At 41.4% G+C, this 18,744-nt stretch overlaps 1 protein-coding gene across 1 annotated transcript in view; it reads left to right on the top strand.

Moving 5' to 3' along the window:
- The window catches only part of FAM124A (family with sequence similarity 124 member A), a 36,727-nt gene extending 18,188 nt beyond the window's left edge, over positions 1 to 18,539 (top strand). Inside the window, exons 3-4 of the mRNA XM_053935590.1 lie at positions 7,922 to 8,661; positions 17,748 to 18,539. Coding sequence (XP_053791565.1) covers positions 7,922 to 8,661; positions 17,748 to 18,539 — 1,532 coding nt within the window. The remainder of the gene's footprint in view (positions 1 to 7,921; positions 8,662 to 17,747) is intronic.
- The last annotated feature ends 205 nt before the right edge of the window (positions 18,540 to 18,744 follow it).

Raw genomic sequence — 18,744 nt, 5'->3', positions numbered from 1 at the left:
CCCATATTGTCTTTGGTTGTTTCTTCAGTGTGGATGTTTTGGTGTGACTTCTGCCTTGTCTCTGGCTGGCTTTCCCTGCCACATCTTTGTGATACCAGGAAGATTTGTGCAAAAGCACAGGCTGATTAAAAGAGATCTATCTGAAATGTAACATTTTTAGCCAGACTAGTTTTCTGACTGCCACCAGAAGACACAATCATTATTCCTGAAGTCTGAGAGTTTCTTTTCAGTATGTTCAGCAAGCTCTTTCAACTTGCATCTAGACCTGACAAATGGGAAGCGCTGGAAACAATTAGCTGAGAATAGCAGGGGGAAGAGTGCCAGCAGTAAAGTCTTAAATTGTCTTAAGTCCATCATAAAATCACACTTTAAGTTAACTAAAGTACATTGTGTGTGGTATGGAGCTCATTGTTGGACTGAATTTGTTAGCTGCTCAAGTGTGCAGTGTTTTGTGGGAGTTTTTTTAAGGCAGTGTTCTTTCTGCCCTTTTATAAAAACCACATTTTTGAAAATCTCAGCTTTTCACAGGAGTGGAATTTGGAGAAGACACAATGCCTATAATCAGAGGACTTTGGAAATTATGGTGTTGGATGCAGTTTTTTACAGCTTTTGATTTACTAGTGGTTGCTGATGGGAGTTTTATTATGTAGTAATTTATTTACATAATAATTGAATTACACACACAACTTGTAATTGAATTACACGTTGCAGCTCTCTACAGAATCTGGTATTTATACCAAATATCAGTGTCTGGGTTCTTGCCAAGAACTATGATCCTTATCTCTAGTTGAGGAGAGTATTGAAGTATTCAGTGCTCTCCAGAGGATAAGTAGATGATAAGGCTGTTGGGTTTTTAAATTGAAATTCTGATTATTTCTAACAATGTAACATAATGTTCAAGCATCATATTTTGGGGGAGAACACCAGGCAGCCAAAATAAAGAGCTCATGGAGAAGCCCAGAACATATGCAGAAAAATCATCTTACAGGGTGTTTGTAAGGAAGTGCCAAGCAGTTTACTTGCTTGTAACCATGGTGTGAAAGCACCCACTGTATGTTCCTAAGTTTGTTTTCATGAAGATCCCATACACTGTCTTCTCAGAGCTGGGAGTCCTTTTTTTCATTGGGTGCTTAATATACAATAAGCATAGCCTCTGCTTTGACAGGCCTCCAGGCTCCATAAAGCCTGGGTGGAATACACACACCCAGTAAAAAGTGTCAGGCTCATGGGATTACACATCCAGAAACACAATATGGCACTCTCATTCTTTCTTTTTAGCCTGTCTTTGAAGGGAAATACAATGTGAACTTGTGCCATCTTTCTTAACAGAGACGCTAACTTTCCACAGGTTTCATTTGAGCTGAACGAAATACACTGGGACAAGAGGGAGAACAAGTGCTAATAGGAGTTCAAGTTACCCCTTTTCCTAACCTGCAGCTGGACAGTCAGCCCACAGGCAACACACACATCCTTTTATACCAAGCATGAGCTGTTCCTTAGCTGCCAGGTAGTGAGGGGATTGGTGAGAAATCTGCAGTACTGTGAATGAAGAGACGAGGAAAATGGGGGCTGAGAACGTATCTGTGCCCTAAGGAGTGACTCTGACTCTTTGCCTTGGTATGGACAGTCAGCAGCCTTACTAAAGGAGTCGAAGAAGTTTTGGAGGATGCAATGAAAGACATGATCATCATGTAGTTCAGGAGCTTTTCTTCCATAACACCACAAAACCACTTCTCATTCATGGACAAGGAGTACAGCAAGATAATGTCCTTGAATAAGATAATGTGTGTAGGCCCACACAGATTAGGCAACCAAGATTGAAGTGTGTGCAGTGGAGAGTGATGGGCCTTATCTGAGGTTTGACTCTGCTTCTCACCTTGGGCTACAAAAGGAGCCCAGGACAGCCAGGCGTGTGCTAGAGGGACATCCATCAGGTCCATAACCTTCCATGGGAGGACTCTGTGCCACAGAAGTTGTGATTCCTGTGAAGGAGATGAGGGTCACATGGCTCTGAAGAGGGCTTAGATGGCACCACAGACCATCTGACTGCAAATGGGAGTGCCAGGTATTGTTGCATTATCAGCTTAAGAAATGTAGCTATGCAAGCACCCAGGCCAGCAGAAGGGAAGGCAGCAGGAGTACATGGAGAGGTGAAGAGTGTGAGATGGCCCCTTTCAACAGCAGCTTAAATTGATCATGTAAAGTTACCCCTGGGCAGGTCAGGAGAAGATAACTGACGAGGGAGGGATGAAAATTCACTGGAGCTGGAGCACAGTGGGTAGTTTCAGCAGACGTTTTACCATCTAACAGCAAAGGTACCACATGTTTAGATCTGCCATTGCCTTTGCTTGGTCATGCAGGGCCTCTGTGGGCATTAAGTGTTGGTTGTTGACAAGATCTATTCCCTCAGGACTGGATGCAGTGCTGTACTCTAAGGGTAATAATGACTCCTTGTAAGACTGTTCATATTAACGTACCAGAGACGGCTTTTTATCTCCATCAGAGAGATAATGGGCCTGATTTTGAGCTTTCTTTTTTTGCTCAGGGTTTTTTTCTTATTGTTTTTCAGCTACTGGAGGAGCAGATTGACCATTTTACTGTGCTTGTCTCTGTGCATTGTGTGTGCTGGTCTTCTGTGCATTGTCTATGCTTTCTTGGCACAGATTGAGAAGTGAGCGTTGTAGAACATTCAACTGCAGGAAAATGATGCTCTGAAAGGAGTGTGAAAGAGGTTTCTTCTCTTGGCACTGTGCTGTGCAGAATATCCCCTTTCTTCTTGCTTCTGAACATCCTTCCTGAGTTCGAGGTGGTGTGCAAAGCAGGGCAAGCTGAGAAGCACATCATCCAGTAGCCCTGCATTTGTCAGATGCTATTAAACAGCAGGGAAAGAGAATGGAGGAGCTGGTGAATCTGTCACATCCTGCTTGTTCAAAGATTATTGATGCTGCATACTTCATCAAAGCATGACCAACCTAGGGTGGGTTCTGCTGCCAGAGGTGTCCAGTTACTGCTTCTGTTGCAGCTGCCCATAAAGCAATGCTCCTTGTTTGTGAAAATAGCCTCTGACTTTCAATGAGACTTTCAATTAGTACACATAAAAGGATCAGTCTTGCCTTGGACTCAGATAAAATGTGAAGGTCATGTTCACTGAGAAATGCTACAGTTTTGACATTTCTTTGTGTTTTGCAATGTGATCAAAGTAGGGAAGTACTGATACTTTCTGTGCAACTGCAATCCTGGGAAAATTTAATTGGAAATATTATAGTGCCTTTTTATTCTGACATTATTTATACACTGTTTGGGATTATTTTACATTCCCACAGTTGAAATATTTTGATTGATTAACAGTGAATAAATATGCTGTTTTGTAATGTTTGGTTTGAATTATTTCATTACTTCCTAATAGCAGTAATTTCTCGATAATGAAGTACTGCTTGATGGGGCTTACAGTTCAGAAGCTTGGCAAATTCACCCTGAACTGCTCCTGTTGCCTGATTTACATCTCTGGTACTGCATCATGCAAATGGTTTGGGCAAATGGAATTTGAAGTCTTATTGATGTAGCGATAGAGGAATCTGGTCTGTACGGCATAAGACAGGGTCAGGTGTTGATTCTCATGAATCGTGAATCCGCATGCTACAGCGGAAAATAAAAAAGGAAGTTTGTGTTCCAGTGTTCCGATTCTCAATGCAATATTTCTGGTCAGAAAAAAAAAAAATTTCAAGTATATTTAGGTTGGGTATTTCCTCTGTGTTTCCTGGACAGAAGATTGAAAGTGTACATGGCTAGAAAATTGAAAATGTCCGCCACTGTTTGGAAATGCTTTTTCACATGCACAAACCAGGACCAGGAACCAGTCTGCCTAAAATCTCACTTCATTATAAATTCAATCCCATCTTACCAAACTTACCAGGTTTTCTTGGCCCTGTAGGTAATTCTTCATTAAATAAATCCTGGTAAGTCTGAGAGGTCTTTAGGTTTGCCCTTTGTTTCACCAGCACAGGGTGAGGAGAGACACTTCAGGCAGACAGCTATTTAAATTCTTCCTAAGCTCTGCTATGGGATGAGTTTAGTCCACTGGAGAAGCCTGCAAAATCAGATCTCATCAAGACTGCTGAAGGTGGTGACTTCTTCCGAAATAAAAAAGTAGTTGGAACACAGTCATGAGAAGGAATGGGTCTTTGCTCAGGGCACCTCCAGAGGGAATGAAACCTGGGTATGTCACAGTGTAAAAGAGGGACCAGACAGCCAGGTCACGGCCAGAGTTTTGCTTGAGCAAGGCGTGCAAGAGACCTAGGGTCAAAAAGCAAATGAAAGAGGAAGACTTCTCTAACCTAGGATTATGCAGGTGGTGTGGAAGAAAATTCAAGGAACATTTTGCCTCTTGTGTGGATTAAAGTTAAATGCATACAAACTGCAGGGAGAAGGAGTGTTCTAGTTCTCCGTATCTGCAGATGAGTCTGGCTGCTTCCCAGCTGCTGGGGTTGCTGTCTTGACCTTACACCCACTTGTGCCTGCCTTGGGTCAGGGGCCCTGCCTTCCCAGCCAGCAAGAGTGATCCCTGAGTCCTTATGGCACCTCTCAGGGGTGGTGGCTGTTCACCCATGGGTATTTGTGTCACTAGATCATAGAATCATAAAGTTATTTAAGTTGAAAAAGACTTCTAAGATCGAGTCCAACTGTTAACCCAGCACTGTCAAATCCACCTGTCCTGTTTGTCCCCAAGCCCAGGCAACTTAAGTTTCAGAGAAGTCACCAAAATTAGGTAGTTGGCACAGGCAGACTTGACAAGACCCACTGCTTTCTTTCAGATTGTCTTACTGATGAAAATGTCCTGGTTTCTGGGCAGGAAGAACCACAGGGCTGGACTGCCATTCTGCTTTGCAGGACTTTCTTTTATCTCAGCTCAGCAATACCACATCAGCAACAAAATAAAAATAATATGTACAGAAGGACCTATACAATCATAGAATATCAGGGCCACCTTCCACTCCCAGCTTTAAGAAGTGAAGAGTAACAGCTCCACAGCATTTGGGCTGACTGACTGCTTTAACCTCTCATGGGTGGTTAATACTACTGAGCAGAGGAGTAAAAAGTTTAGAATTATAAAATACTTTTTTGATCCTGGTAGTAGTTACCTCTTAGCAAAGTTAGTGCTTTGCCGACTCAGAGAGACCTAATCCCCTTCTGTCATAGGAAGAGAAAAAATGTAATAGCTGTGAGAACTGTGAAGCTCATTTTCAAATAGATGCCTCAGCATTTTGATATTTTCTGTGGGATTAACTAGTAACACAGGAAGGCTAATACATATGCAGACCTTTCATTTGCTTCTGTAACAATTTGCCCCGGGGCAAATTGAACTGTGTCATGAGAAATGGTGGTGTTTCTCCTCCTCCTTTGTCAGATGAAGGAAAAAGACTTGTTAGCAACATAGAAACAATTTGCAACTCTGAGGGAAGGTTTCTCCTTGCTCATATTTCTGCTTAAGTTTCTTTTTCTTGCCCAAACAGAAAGGGCTGCCATTTTAGAAGCACAGAAGCCACATAACGAAACATGTTAAAGCATCTCTGCTAACATAAAATAGGACTGAAGCTCTTTCCATACTGATCTGTTGCACTCACATAGTTGCTGCTAGCTCAAAAAGAAGAGATGATTTGCTCTGCTCTGTATAACTCTGGCTACTAAGGATGGCTTTGTGCTGTGCCTCTGAGGCTGGTTCTGTGAGCATCTGGTGCTGATGGGCACAGGCAGCGATGGCTGCAGAATATTAATGCTGCCACTGGCTCCCACAAGGCTCCACTTCTGAAAAATGCTTCAGCCATTCAGTGTCCATGCACCATGCTGAGCAACAGGAGGGTAGAAAAGCCATGCTCAGAGATTTTTTTTTTTCAATGCAGAGCAAGAAGCTGACAGAAGCGATGGCTCTGTGCTTCACATTGTTGTGCCCAGGCTTCTTTCAGAACTGCAGTCATTTATATGCATAAATATCAAGCCTGTCACTTGTTGCAGGCTTTGATAGCATTTGGGTAACAAAGGAATCAGAGAGAGAAAAAAGCTGAACATCTTCTATTCCTTAGAAATAGAAGCCTTAGAAAAGCCTTAGAAAATGAATGACTGCATCATTATCAGGTTTCAGGTTTTATTAGATCACTAGCCTCTGCAATTTATTTCCTTCCTGTTCTGCTGTCTGATGTAGAGGACCACAGGAGGACCTCTCCCCACACCCCTTTTGTCTTTCTCCCACACTGCAACTACCCACAGGGGGTATCTCAAAGAATTACCTACCAGTAATGATTGCCGCAGCAAAGCCTCTTGCAACATACTGTCCCCATTTTTATTTTTGCTTCAATTTTTTTTACTTCCATTACATATCTGACAAAGTCACTCCACATCACCCATTTCATGCAGAGATATGAGAACTCTGCTGTAATTGTATTTCTGATTATTTACATAGTTTTTCTTTATTTCCCCTAGGCAAGATGCATGCTTGCTATTTGCTCTGCATACCATATCTTTCTGCAGCTTCTAAATTGAGGCTGATGTCGTGTTTACCAGTCATCTCTGTCTGCAAAGCTATGCAGTTGCATCTAAATTTTCTCTGGGTCTTGCAGCTGTTCTATATTGAAAGACAACTAAAATACACTACTCGCACAAAGCTGCTTTTCCATTAAAGCAATTGGTGAAATATCACAAGAATGTTGTTCTGATGCCAGGAGGGAGGAGGGAGAGGTTTGTACTGATTGCTAATAGGAGGGGGAATAGCCTTTGAGACAATCCCCTTATTAAATGTGGTCTGCACAATGAAAAGCTTGGGAAGTCTTTCTAAGGCTTCTCACATTTAGGCTTTGTGCCCAAACTCAGGGTCTCAGACACGGAGGTGGTTTCAGAATACCACACAAGGGGAACCATTTCAGCAAAAATATCAAGGTTACTTGATTAATTTTTTAAACTGTCTTGGATCACCATGCCTCTTTTTTGGCCTATAACTCCAGCAGAACAAAGTAACAATTTCTCCCTAGACCTCTACTCAGCCATTGCTCTGCTGGGCTCTCAAAGACGTTCCAGGGACAAACAAGAGATAGAGCCCCTCTGAACACTGCCAAGGTTAACTAGAGGTTTCTTTTTTCCCCTAAGTGTAATTTTTTTGTGCCTCCTCCCTTTACAGGTCTTCCCTAATCTTAAGAAAACCTTGAAGCAGTAGTATTACAGTCCTGATAGTCTGAAGAAATAAACCGTGTAGGATTTGTAGGGACAAGTAATATATTTTCCTAAAGAAGGACCTGTGTGTCTGAAGGCTTGTCTGCTTTTTTTTTTTTTTTTTTTTTTTTTTACCAGCTGTATCAGTTGGTCTAATAAAAGATATTACCTTTCCCTACAAACATTGCCTTACTTACTAGAACAGTTGCCTCCAGGACATAAAACACTTAACTGTGTGTAAAACTCCAGTGTCAGGGTGATAGAGTAGAATTCAATGGTGTGATTTCTATGCCCTGGGCCAGTTGGCAAAAATGAAAGTAATATGGCATGAACACTCTCTACCCTTATCATTCTGCACATCATTAATGTCCCTTACACCTCCATTCTACACCAGTATTTTTGTCTTTCCTACCTCTCAACTGTATGGAACAGGTCTTTTCTAAGAAATAAATGCATGTTGACTAGCATCTTTTGGATGCTATCTCAAAGAAACTGCAGCTCTTATGGTATGCTTGATGAAACTTTTCTCTGTCTTCTGATTATTTTCTTGGTTGCTATATCACTGTATTTTTTTTTGTTGTTGTTTACTACAAGGGAGATTCAGAGAGCTGGAGAAAAAGAAAAGCCCACTGTGACTGAGTAGACTGTTTCTCCTCTAAGAGTCACCTAAGTGTTGTAACTTAGCTGCAAATCTTAAAGGACTTTTTTTTTTTTAATATTTCAGGTGAACTTTCTGTGGAAGGCATACAAGACCCATTCCTTGTTAGTGTTCATATTATTACAGACCCAGGTGAATCCATGACTCTTCAGCAGGCCATTGATAAGCTTCTAGCCTGGATCCATCCAGACCTCCAGCTGTTTCGGGTCTCAGAAAGACGAGTGCCCAGGAAGCGCAGGAAGCCGCTCAAGGCTGGTGTTTCTCAGCCAGCCCTTGCTGTCATTCTGTTCCTGCAGGAGGAGTATGGAGAAGAACCCATCTTGCAGCTCCATGAAACTTTTCAGCGGCCACCTTGGCATTACCACCACACAGAGATAATGCATGGGAAATTCCTCCCTTACATGCCATGCAGCCAAGACTTTTACACTTTGGCTCCAGAGACTCCTCTGTGGGCCATTCGCCCAGTGCACTACGGGAAGGAGATGATCCGCTTCACCATATACTGCAGGAATGAGAATTTTGTGGACATTTTGAAATTGTATGAGTTAATACTGAAAAGACCAATGTGTCAGAAAAAAGCAGACTTCTGTGTTTTTCCTGTCTATTCTAACATGGAAATAGACATTCAGTTTTCTTTAAAAAAACTCCCAAAGGGACAAGTTCCAGTGAGGACAGAGTCAGCCGTGCTGGAATTCAGAGTAAAAGATGTGGGGCAGCTTGTGCCTCTCTTACCCAACCCTTGCAGCCCCATCAGTGAAGGCAGGTGGCAGACCGAAGACCATGATGGAAATAGGATCCTTTTGCAGGTAAACTCAGTACACAGGGAAATAGAAGTACATTTCTTGGTTTTGTGCAGGAAAGCTTACCCTGCGCTGAGAGTTGCCCTTTTGTTGGTTGATTGGTTGGTTGGTTGGGTTTTTTTTTTTTGCTCTATCCTTGGAGCAAGAGCCAGGACAGTACTGCTGAAAAAATAATTTGAAACCCCTTGCTGTATTGCATAACTGATCACCAAAGCAGTGAATGATGTTAGCCAGGTATCAGTCAACCTCGGTTTATGCTAAGAGTGATGTGAGATAAGATAGCAGTTTTAAAAAATGAGGAGAGAAGGAATTATGAGCCCAAGTGCAGAAATCATGGCTGGTGAGTGTAATTTTATAAGAAGTATGGGCACAGAACTGACATGGAGTTTTAAAATAGCCCTCAGTTATGAGACTTTTATATAAGACAAGCAGAAGTCCTGATGGTACTCATTATTTTCTAGCATCACTGGGTGACAAACTGCATCTCTCTTTTGCACAGTGATTATCAGGATGAAGAGAGAGGTGATGAAGGAAAAGAAATGCATCCTGAAGAGCAGCCTAAGAGAGACATTCCCACAGACTCTCTTTTTGAACTAATCTCAAGTGCTCATAACCGAATCCTGAGAGTTTGTTTGTTAGGACATCTGTAGGCACCATATCTGGGCAATATATCAGCATGCTCTGCTTCACTACACCACATCCAAGGGAGATAAAAGGATAAGCAGCAAACTCTTAATAGGTGTCTGCCCTGCAGAGGGGTATCTGTGGCAATCCAGAGCCAGGTTAATGTGCATTCTTGCACTGCAGAGCTATTTATTGCTGCTTACATTAAAATCAAGGAGCACGGTCCTTCACCTTTATAAGGCTGTTGTTCAGATTTCAAAGGGTGTTCTTTTGGAGTGAATTTCATTCATGTGGCTTGTCCAGTTGCCTGACCTTGTTTCTGTGGAAAACGCATTATGGGTGCCATCCTTGCACCGTACAGACCTCCCAGCATGCAGAGAAGTGTGTGCAGCCCTCTGTAGCACAGTGCCTCCGGGTTTGTAGTTCCTGGGACCGAAATTCCAAGTACACAGGACATCTCTGCTCTGGTGAGTCACATCCAGGTGGTAGTGGAACCTTTCGATGCTGCTTTGCAGATGCTACCATCAGAGAAATCCCATGCCAGAGCTGAATAACACTTGTAAAGCACTGGAGAGGGCAGCTTCCTTGCCCATCTGGGCAAGACAGTCACCAGTTTGTCAGAGTTACTGATTGCACTTCAGGCATATCTGTGTTAGCCTAAGTTGCAAACTGAAGCTGACAAGTCATCACCAAACCTATACATGGCAACCACACTCACCTATGTCCTCTTTTCCCTGTTCTTTCTCAGGAGGTATCTGCTGTGTGATATAACTTTGGTTTATGGGCCCTTACACTGGTTTCAAGCAAATTGAAGGGAAGGGTAAAAACAAAAAGAAAACAAAACAAAAAAAAAATAGGGCTTATAAATAGGGCTTTTGGTTTAAACTCAGCAAATTTTCAGAAGTAACAAATGTCAGGCAGTGCAGAGGTAAAATAAGACTTGCTGAGCAAAGAAAATCAGGATAAGATTTTAGCCATATGAACCAAAAGAGGAGAGCAGAAACCTGCCTGAGTATGACCTGCAAATACAGTTGATTGTCATTTCTGTTTTCGGTGAGGATGATGATTCTGAACAGGAGGACAAAAAGGCAAATGAGAATGAAGTTACAGAAATGGCATTTATCACTCTGGAAGTTTGGTGAAGCAAAAAATTTAGTATATGTAAAGTGGAAGGAAAACAGAGACTTTGGATCTAACTTATGCTGTTTTAAAGTTGTCAAAACTAGGTCCTGGTATATGGGTTTTAAGCAAATCTGTACAATAAGAAGTGGAGCTCTAAGGCTAAATCAAAGGGAAAATTTCCTGTTATTCAGATACCTACAGCCACCAGTGCAACCTGACCATGAAAAGAAAATTGCATGCTCTGGTGGGTACCAGAGTTACTATGCCATAGGAAGCATGGGAAGTTGCACAGGGTCCCAAGGGCCACACCTGTCTTCAGCTCTGGACTCCAGAACGGTGACCTCAGAAAGGTGCAGGGACAGGGAAGGGCTCACCCCATGCAGAGGAATGGAGAAACAGTCCTGCAAATGGAAACTGGAAGAGTAGGGTCACCTGAGCCCAACCAAAGTAAGTCTGAAGGGAGCTCTGACTTGAAGACAGATCATATGATAAAGAGCAGGAGCAGGAAAAGGCTAGTTTAGTTAATGATTGTTTTGATACAGGAACAAGAACCTGCCAATAAGTAGACTTTAGTACATATTCATAGCTAACCACATAACAGCCACTCAGCAGGTGCAAGCAGGTTAATACCTTAATTTAAGGCAGAATGGTCAGTTAGGGAGAGGAAATGATGGAGTTGGGATATAGAAAACATCAGATTTGGTGCTCCATGGACTCCTTATATTCATTTAATTAATTTTAAGTTCAAAGCAATTGTAGTAACTACCTTTGCAAGTAACAAGACTACATTTTGACTTCTTACAGAGAGTTGCTATTAGCAATATTATACATGCCACAGCATTGATGATAACTTTGATTTCTTCCCAATTATATAAACTTAAACAATGACCTCTCAGCTCAGTACTTTTCAGTCTCCATATCAGTTGATAGTTAGTAATCATCAGAATGGTTTTGTTTACTTTATACAGATACTGCACCTTTTTAAAAATAATTGTACCAAAAATGGTTGATTAACATCCCTGTTAAATTGCAGGCAGCGTTTAAAGTTTGAAGTTTGGGTATACTTTCGTGTTTAAGCTAAAGAAATATGACCTCTTGCTTGTCCTGACAGGGACTTGGATACTTGCCAGCCAGATTGATCCATGTTCTTAATCCATTTTGCAAATGCAGTTATCTAGGGGCTTAGATAAAGTCAGTTCAAGAGACAACAAAGTTATTCATGGGTAAGATAAATCTGTTTAATGCCAAGAAACTATTCCTTCATTTGCAGGGAAGCCCTTCAGAATTATTTTGTCACAGTAGCTTTTACACATTGGCAAGTTGCTCCAAGGGTGCAGCTATATAACAGCTGAGGTAAAGGGTTCAGTTGGCTGGAGCAGGAGCAAGGCTTAGGAACACGATTGCATCCTATGGGAAGATGCCCAACACTGCTTCACCAGAGCTAAGCCCAGAAGCAGGAGCACTGGGGAGCTTTTGTCAGAGCAGTGGGAAGAATATGTAAATAATGCAGCTAAGAATATACCATCTACTGTTATACTGAGTATACTGCTGGATTTATAGGTCTTGTCCAGATTCTTGGCTGCCTCTGGGCATAATCCACACAGAGACAGATGAAGTGCTAATCAACTTACACTCTTGGCAATGCAGTGTGGGAAGCAGGAAAGGTTGATAACTGATTGGACTGGCTTGGCCATGCATGTTTGGGAAGTAAGGATAGTGAGCAGAGAGGAGAAAGTGCACAGATGGCTTCTTTAAATTATGATAACATCTCTGGCTAGAGTAGGCAAAGTAAAAGAATATTTTGGCAGGATTTTCTAGCCACTCTGTGTGAGATGGAACATGCAGACATACCCAGGAGGAAGGTGGACACCAGAAAAATTAATATCTTACCTAGGCAGAGACTCAGCACTTAAGCATAGGACCTGCTGCTGTTTTACATGCCAGAGAGTCCCTGTGCAGTTTATGAGGTAGCTATTTTCTGCCTAGTGTTGGTTTTTAAGGCATCCTTGAAATAACACTGCAAATGTTAACAGATCACAACTTATGAGGAGGTAAAGGGATTCTTTTTTTAGCTGATTTGCTGAATTAATCGGCCAATGTTCTTATCTGTATGGGGCAACTGTAATCTTGAGTTGAGAAGTGGTGTCATGTTTTAGGAGCAGAGGTAGTGGCCATAACTGACGCAAGGAGCTGGGACAAGAGGACTCAGTTACATACAAGTGGAAAAGAGAAAGAAAGGCAGCTAAACCACGGTCAGAGAAGGCAAAAAGACAAAAACAGGCAAAGAAAGGTCACTTTTTCAGAGAACAGTTTGGTCTGCAGGAAGGAAAATGGAGACGAGAAAAGACCTTCAAGTTTGCTGAATTATTATACGTAATAGTGCAGATAGAGCAGAATTGAGCACAAAGAGGAAGAAAGGCAAGAAAAGCATCCTCTGGCACAGGTTGCCCAGAGAAGTTGTGAATGCCCCATCCCTGGCAGTGCCCAAGGCCAGGTTGGATGGGGCTTTGAGCAACCTGGTGTAGTGGAAAGTGTCCCAGCCCATGGCAGAGGGGTTGTAGCTATACAATCTTTAAAGTCTCTTCCAACCCAAACTGTTCTATGTCTTACGACAGGCAAGGATGTGTACAGGGCACCCTTACAAAAATTATATTTATTTTCTTCTGAAAGTGGTGGAAAAGACACAATTTCAGAGCAAAAATTGACTCCATCAAGGGAGGTGCCATGAACTGATTTAATTAATCTGCAAATCTAATACTAGTCTCCTGTTTTACAAAATATTTTATTCTATTTTTTCCTTTCCTTTTTGTGCCATAAGTGTTTGGTTGTCCTTAATGCTAATGTCTGAGTTTTGGGGGAGCATAGAGAATCAGTCCCTAACTCATATAAGAGATTTTCACTTGTTTTTCTTCAGCCTAAGGTACTTTATCTAGTTAAATTCTATGGCATACTAGGATCTCTTACAAATCTATACACCCAGCAAAAATTCTTGAGAATGAATATATTTTGTGTTACAAAGCACTCAGCTTTTCTATTTTTGTAAACACATTACAAGCTGCTTTTTCAAAGAGGTTCAATTTTTAATCAAATCTCTGCATTTTGCCTTTTTGAAATGCTGTGCTTCTGACTATTTGCCTTTCAAGTAACACTTACTATGATGATACTGAGGACTAATCTCTGCCACTTTTTCTTGTGTTGATTTTTTTTCCTCTGGATCAGTTCCACTGGTTTTAATACAATTAAACAAACACCATCGCACTTTTGTTGAGCAAGGCAGGCAAAATCTGGGCTCGAGATGGTGATGTCATTGCTGTGCTTGCTGGGTACTGACCTCAGCAAAGCCTTGCTGGCAGTTCTTAATGCAGATAATGCTTAAGGAGATCTCTCTCTGCTTTCTTAAAAAGCAGATAACTTAAAATAGACTGCAGCAACACTCATGGATTTTTTCTGTTAGGTGCCGGCAGCCCAAGTTGAAAGTGCATTTCTGAAAGGTTCACCCCAAGTTGTTTATGGCATTCCCGGATATTCATCATGAAATTCTTCTGCAGCCCATTGTAAAACACAAAGACTCTAAATCCCTCCAGGCTTCACAAAGATTTGTGCAGAGATTATAAATGAGCAGCAGATCAGCGCCAGATGAAAAAATCTGTTCTGTTAGAGAGCTAATCTGTCAGTGGCCAGGTTTGCTGCACATCTTTGTGGCAAGGTCTGACAAATCTACCTCCCTGCATTTGGAATTTTGGTCAAAATCAACGTGTCACTTTGCATTGTGTCTTTGGCCTCTCAGATGACTCGAAGCCATCTCTGGCATCTCCCTGGTGCTTGTGCCTGTTGCAGGCAGCATGGCTGTAGCAGGCAGGGCTCTGCCAAGCAGCAGGGAGCAACAGGCAATGCTGAGAGTGTTAACAAGCCGTGAGAAGGCTGACTATGAGGATTTGAAAAAGAAAATAACTCAGAAAAGATGCAGCTGTTTTCAAAGCCAGTGGCAGGATTAAGGAGGCAGAGAAGCCTCCTCCAAAAACTGAAGAGGAGTGGTCACATGAGTGCACAGGCTGCATGCAACACTCGGTGTTCCATCCCAAGGTGGCACAGGGGAGCACAGTCACTGGCCTTGGCACAGGACAAGGAGCTAGTTTTGCCTGACTTTTAATCCTGGCTAAATCACTGAATCCCCTCTGTGATCTCTGACATGTTAGAGAATGTAGATATAGAAAAGTCCTATTAGTCCACATAATCCAGTTCTCTACAATACAGGATTAGCCTGTAATCTTTATTCACTAGTATTTTGTGGGATGGAGCTTCTGACACGCTACCTGTGGTACACTGTTCTACCTGTAGTACACCACTGCTGCTTGTACTGCTTGGTGTTCTCACAGCCAGGAAAGTCTTCTGTTACATTGCTTTAAGATTAAAGTATTAAAATAATATTTCCCCATTATTTCACATTTCTGCCCATATAATGAAGTGCAGCATTGGAAAATAGGTCTTCTAAATCTTAACTCATCTGAAAAAAGTTATCAAGGGGAGCAGTTCCTCCTATAAACAGCTGTTCAGAAATAAGCTGTATTAGTGATGTCGCTTGATCTGCCCTGCAGGCAGCCATTCTGGGGGCAGGCTGTGCTTGCTCTCTTCTCCCCACCATCCACCATTACCTCCTGCCAGACCAGCTGGGCTTGACCAGGACATGTGATCCAGGAGCAAGATTAACAGCAAATCCTTTGTGTAAAATGAAGTACCTCTATCTGTCTTCAGGAACATTAAAAAAACTAGGAAAAAAACATTTAAAATAGCAAAACCCTAAAACTAACATTTTACCTAAAGTGGGTTGTCAGCTACAGTGTGTGTTCTCAGTGTAGTACAGCCCAAGGACATAGAAAACAATTCAGCTAACCAACCACACACAAGAATTTTTTTTCAGGGAAAGCTGAATTGCTCTCCAGACCCCACTGGCTGTATTAACTAGACAGCTCAGTTTTATTTATGATGTCTGTGGGGTCTGCCTGACTTACGTGTGGTAGACAGTTGGTGTGGCCTGCACAAGGTAAAGGTACTGGCCCCGGAACTCTCTGCAGTGCAAGGATAGATCTGTTCCCAAAATGATTTTGGGAATTGATTCATTGGGCATGGTGGTTGAGTTCATGTAGTGTATCTCACATCAGAGTTACTGCAGAGAAAAAAAAAATTGTACCTTTTGTTAATGCTAACAAAATATAATGAAGAGTGTCTTCTTGGTCAAACACATCAAAAGAGTGCAGTGATCTGTTTGTGGACTTTCAGCATGTCAGATTCTTATTTCTGAGTTATCAAAAAATGTCTTTAGTTAAGAAACAGCTGGTATTTTCTTTGCAGACCAGCTTTTTATCTTGCAGAGTGATTTTTAAACAAATTGGCTCACATATTGCACTAATAAAATAATGTTATTTGTAGAGATTCAATGTGATTTCTGGCTAATGTTTTGTTGACAACTGACTCATTACATTTGACTCTTTTGTCCTCAATTTCTTCATTCATATAATTCTCTATGACATTAAGGGAAAGAACTTACTATATTACATAGAAATAGATTATGAATTAACACACCTTGTTACAGATATATATATACATACATATATATAGTATATATATGTATGTTTACTCATCTACAGCATCTAAATGAACTTCTATGGTTTGGCTGTCCTATAATCTCTAGCAAGAGATCATGAAAGAACCAAGCATTTTTTTCAGATGTGAAAATCCTTCTTTTTGCCTTTAGAATCACTTCAGTAAAAACCAGATTATGGCTATGACAGATCTAGGTCACTAAGACAATGTGATGTGCATTAGCAAGATGCTAGAAGCAGCAGTGTATGGAGCTCTTTTAGAGACTGGGTACAAAGAACCTCCTTGGTTGCCAGGTCTCAGCTCTTTCTGTCATGTCATATAATCTGTTTGGTAAAATGAGCAGGCTCTGTCTTTATCCATTACTCACCCCAGAAGATTCTTTCTTTCTGTTGTTATTAGAAATCTTTTATTAGTTTGTGGTTCTGGTTTTTTAATGGATAGATCATCTTTTTTGTTTTGTTTTTTTGTTTGTTTGGGTTTTTTTTTGTTTGTTTTTTTTTTGTTTTGTTTTGTTTTGTTTTTTGTTTTTGTTTTGTTTTTTTTTTTTTTTTTTGTGGCTCCATCCGTTTCACTTCAAATTTATTTTTTTTCACATAGGTGTGATTTGAATCATGTGCAGTATTCCAGATGAGGCCATAACAGTGTTGTCCAAAGTGCTTTTTGAACTCACTTGAGACTGCCCAATACCATGTTGTCACAGCCTTGTTGCTTTAATAGCAGAAAGAGATCAGGATACCCAGTTCTTTCTCCTCTCCTGTTTCCAACTGACAAGTCCCATAGCTGAGATTATTGTTTATTCTCAAGGGTATGATCTTGCACTTTGTCCCATTAGTTCCTGTCCATTTTGGAGCAGAGAGCAAGCATTTTGTATTATGCAAGAAATTCTATTAAGAAGACTTTAAATTAAACTTTTTAAAAGGCTAATTTCTAAAGGCCTCACTGAAATAAGGGCAAAGGTGAAAAACCTTATGATTGCTCAAACACAGTTCAGTTACCCAGACATCAGTTCCATAGGAAAGCCACCTTGCTCCAGCTCTTTCTTGAGTAGGATGTTCGGTCATCATTTGTCACAGCTGCTTTCCCTGTTCAAATGCTTGAGTGTCTGGTGGATAGGCAACTGAGACTGAAATTCAGGTCCAGATTTGGATCACAACCATGAGTTTGGGTCTTCAGTCAAGGTATCTACAAGCAAACTGAATGTGTGTCTGTAATGTCACTGTGAGCTAGTTAATAGAGCTAACTAGGTAAGGAAGAAAATTGAAAGAATTAGTAAATTTCCATCGAGAAGACAGAATGAGCATGCTTGCTGAAGGCTTTCTGATGTTTTAAAGGAGGACAAAAAAAATAAGGAAGAAATGAGAAATTATAATTATAAAACATACTTCTTCCATTTCTTTATTTTTTTCTTAAGCTGTCCACTAAGGTACAAATGCTGGAAGACAGAATATGAATGAATCTGAATAAGTCAATAGGAAGTGAGAAATTCAAGCTAGCGTAATTCAGCCCACAAGGCAAGGCTTCTCTACCATTTATTCTTGTTGTCTTTGAGGCTCCTTATGTAAATATTTGGGATTTTGGCAGGGTGGTTTGTCTTTGTTATTGCAGTAAAACATTTGCTGCAAGCATACTGACTGAAGTCTGCTTCATAATTATTTGCAGTAACAACTCAGCAATGGAGACTTAGGGCTGTAAAACTGCCAATTCTGTATTAATGTGATCTTCTTCTCTCCCTCTCCTGACTGCAGCAAGCACACAGTTGGTGTAGGAAGTCTGCAAAGCAGAACAAGCAACCATATCCATCTGTGTCAACAGATTCCCACTTCACTACTCTGCCAGCCTTTCTTCCTCAGAGCCACCGATCTGTCTCTGAACAGCCACAAGAAATGGGTCAAAAAAAGGCCACAAATGGCCTTGGTCATTATCTTGGTTTCTCCCAGCAGGACTTGAGACACGGTGATCTAGAAGACTTCACACGCAGATCCAGGAGTGCCTCCAGCATTTCTTGGTCATTTCAACGAAGCAAATCTCTGTTCTGCTTGCCCACAGTGAACTCCTCTTCTGCATCAGAGACATTTCATTTAAGTGAACCATTTCAGTTTTTAAACACTGGGTCACCTGCAACCAGGTTAAAAACATGGAAATGCAGCCCCAAGCTTAACATTGATGACTTGGAGGGTGCCCAAGAGACTGATGTGGACACAGGGATGAAGCTGTCCTTCTCAGACCTGTCTGTGGTTTCTGCATACTCTGCCCTTAATGGATTTTGCAGTGAGTTAGAAGACTCTCTTCCATCACAGAAACAAACTGTCAGTAGGGCTAAACAGGCAGCCACCAGTGGAAGGCCTGTATCAGCCATGTGCAATACTTTTGAGTCAGTTGATGGTTCACTGCCTTCTCCGTCAGAATGGTCTTCCAGCTCTTTCATGTCAACATCTTTCTCCAAGCAACACAAACAGCCCTTGAGAGCAGCTCCCTGTTCTCTGGATGATCATGTTTGCCCAGCTTCACCAGTTAATGAAGAAGAATTTTACATCTGAGGTTTCTCTAACTTACACCTTCCAGAGGAGACGTGTTCTACTTGTGAATGACAGCAGTGGGTCCACCCTGAAGTTAGAGAAGGTTCCTTGCTGAGGAGAAGGTTGTGCAGAAGTGTGTTAAATATTTGAAGAAAATACTCAGAACCATCTGAGATTGGCATTCCCAAACTGGGTACAGTAAAGCAGTCTGAGCACAGCAGCACAG

This window comes from Vidua chalybeata, chromosome 2, assembly GCF_026979565.1.
Source record: "Vidua chalybeata isolate OUT-0048 chromosome 2, bVidCha1 merged haplotype, whole genome shotgun sequence".
NCBI lineage: Eukaryota > Metazoa > Chordata > Aves > Passeriformes > Viduidae > Vidua > Vidua chalybeata.
The sequence above is the reverse complement of the archived record's forward strand: the minus strand, read 5'-3'. Positions and strand labels throughout refer to the sequence as shown.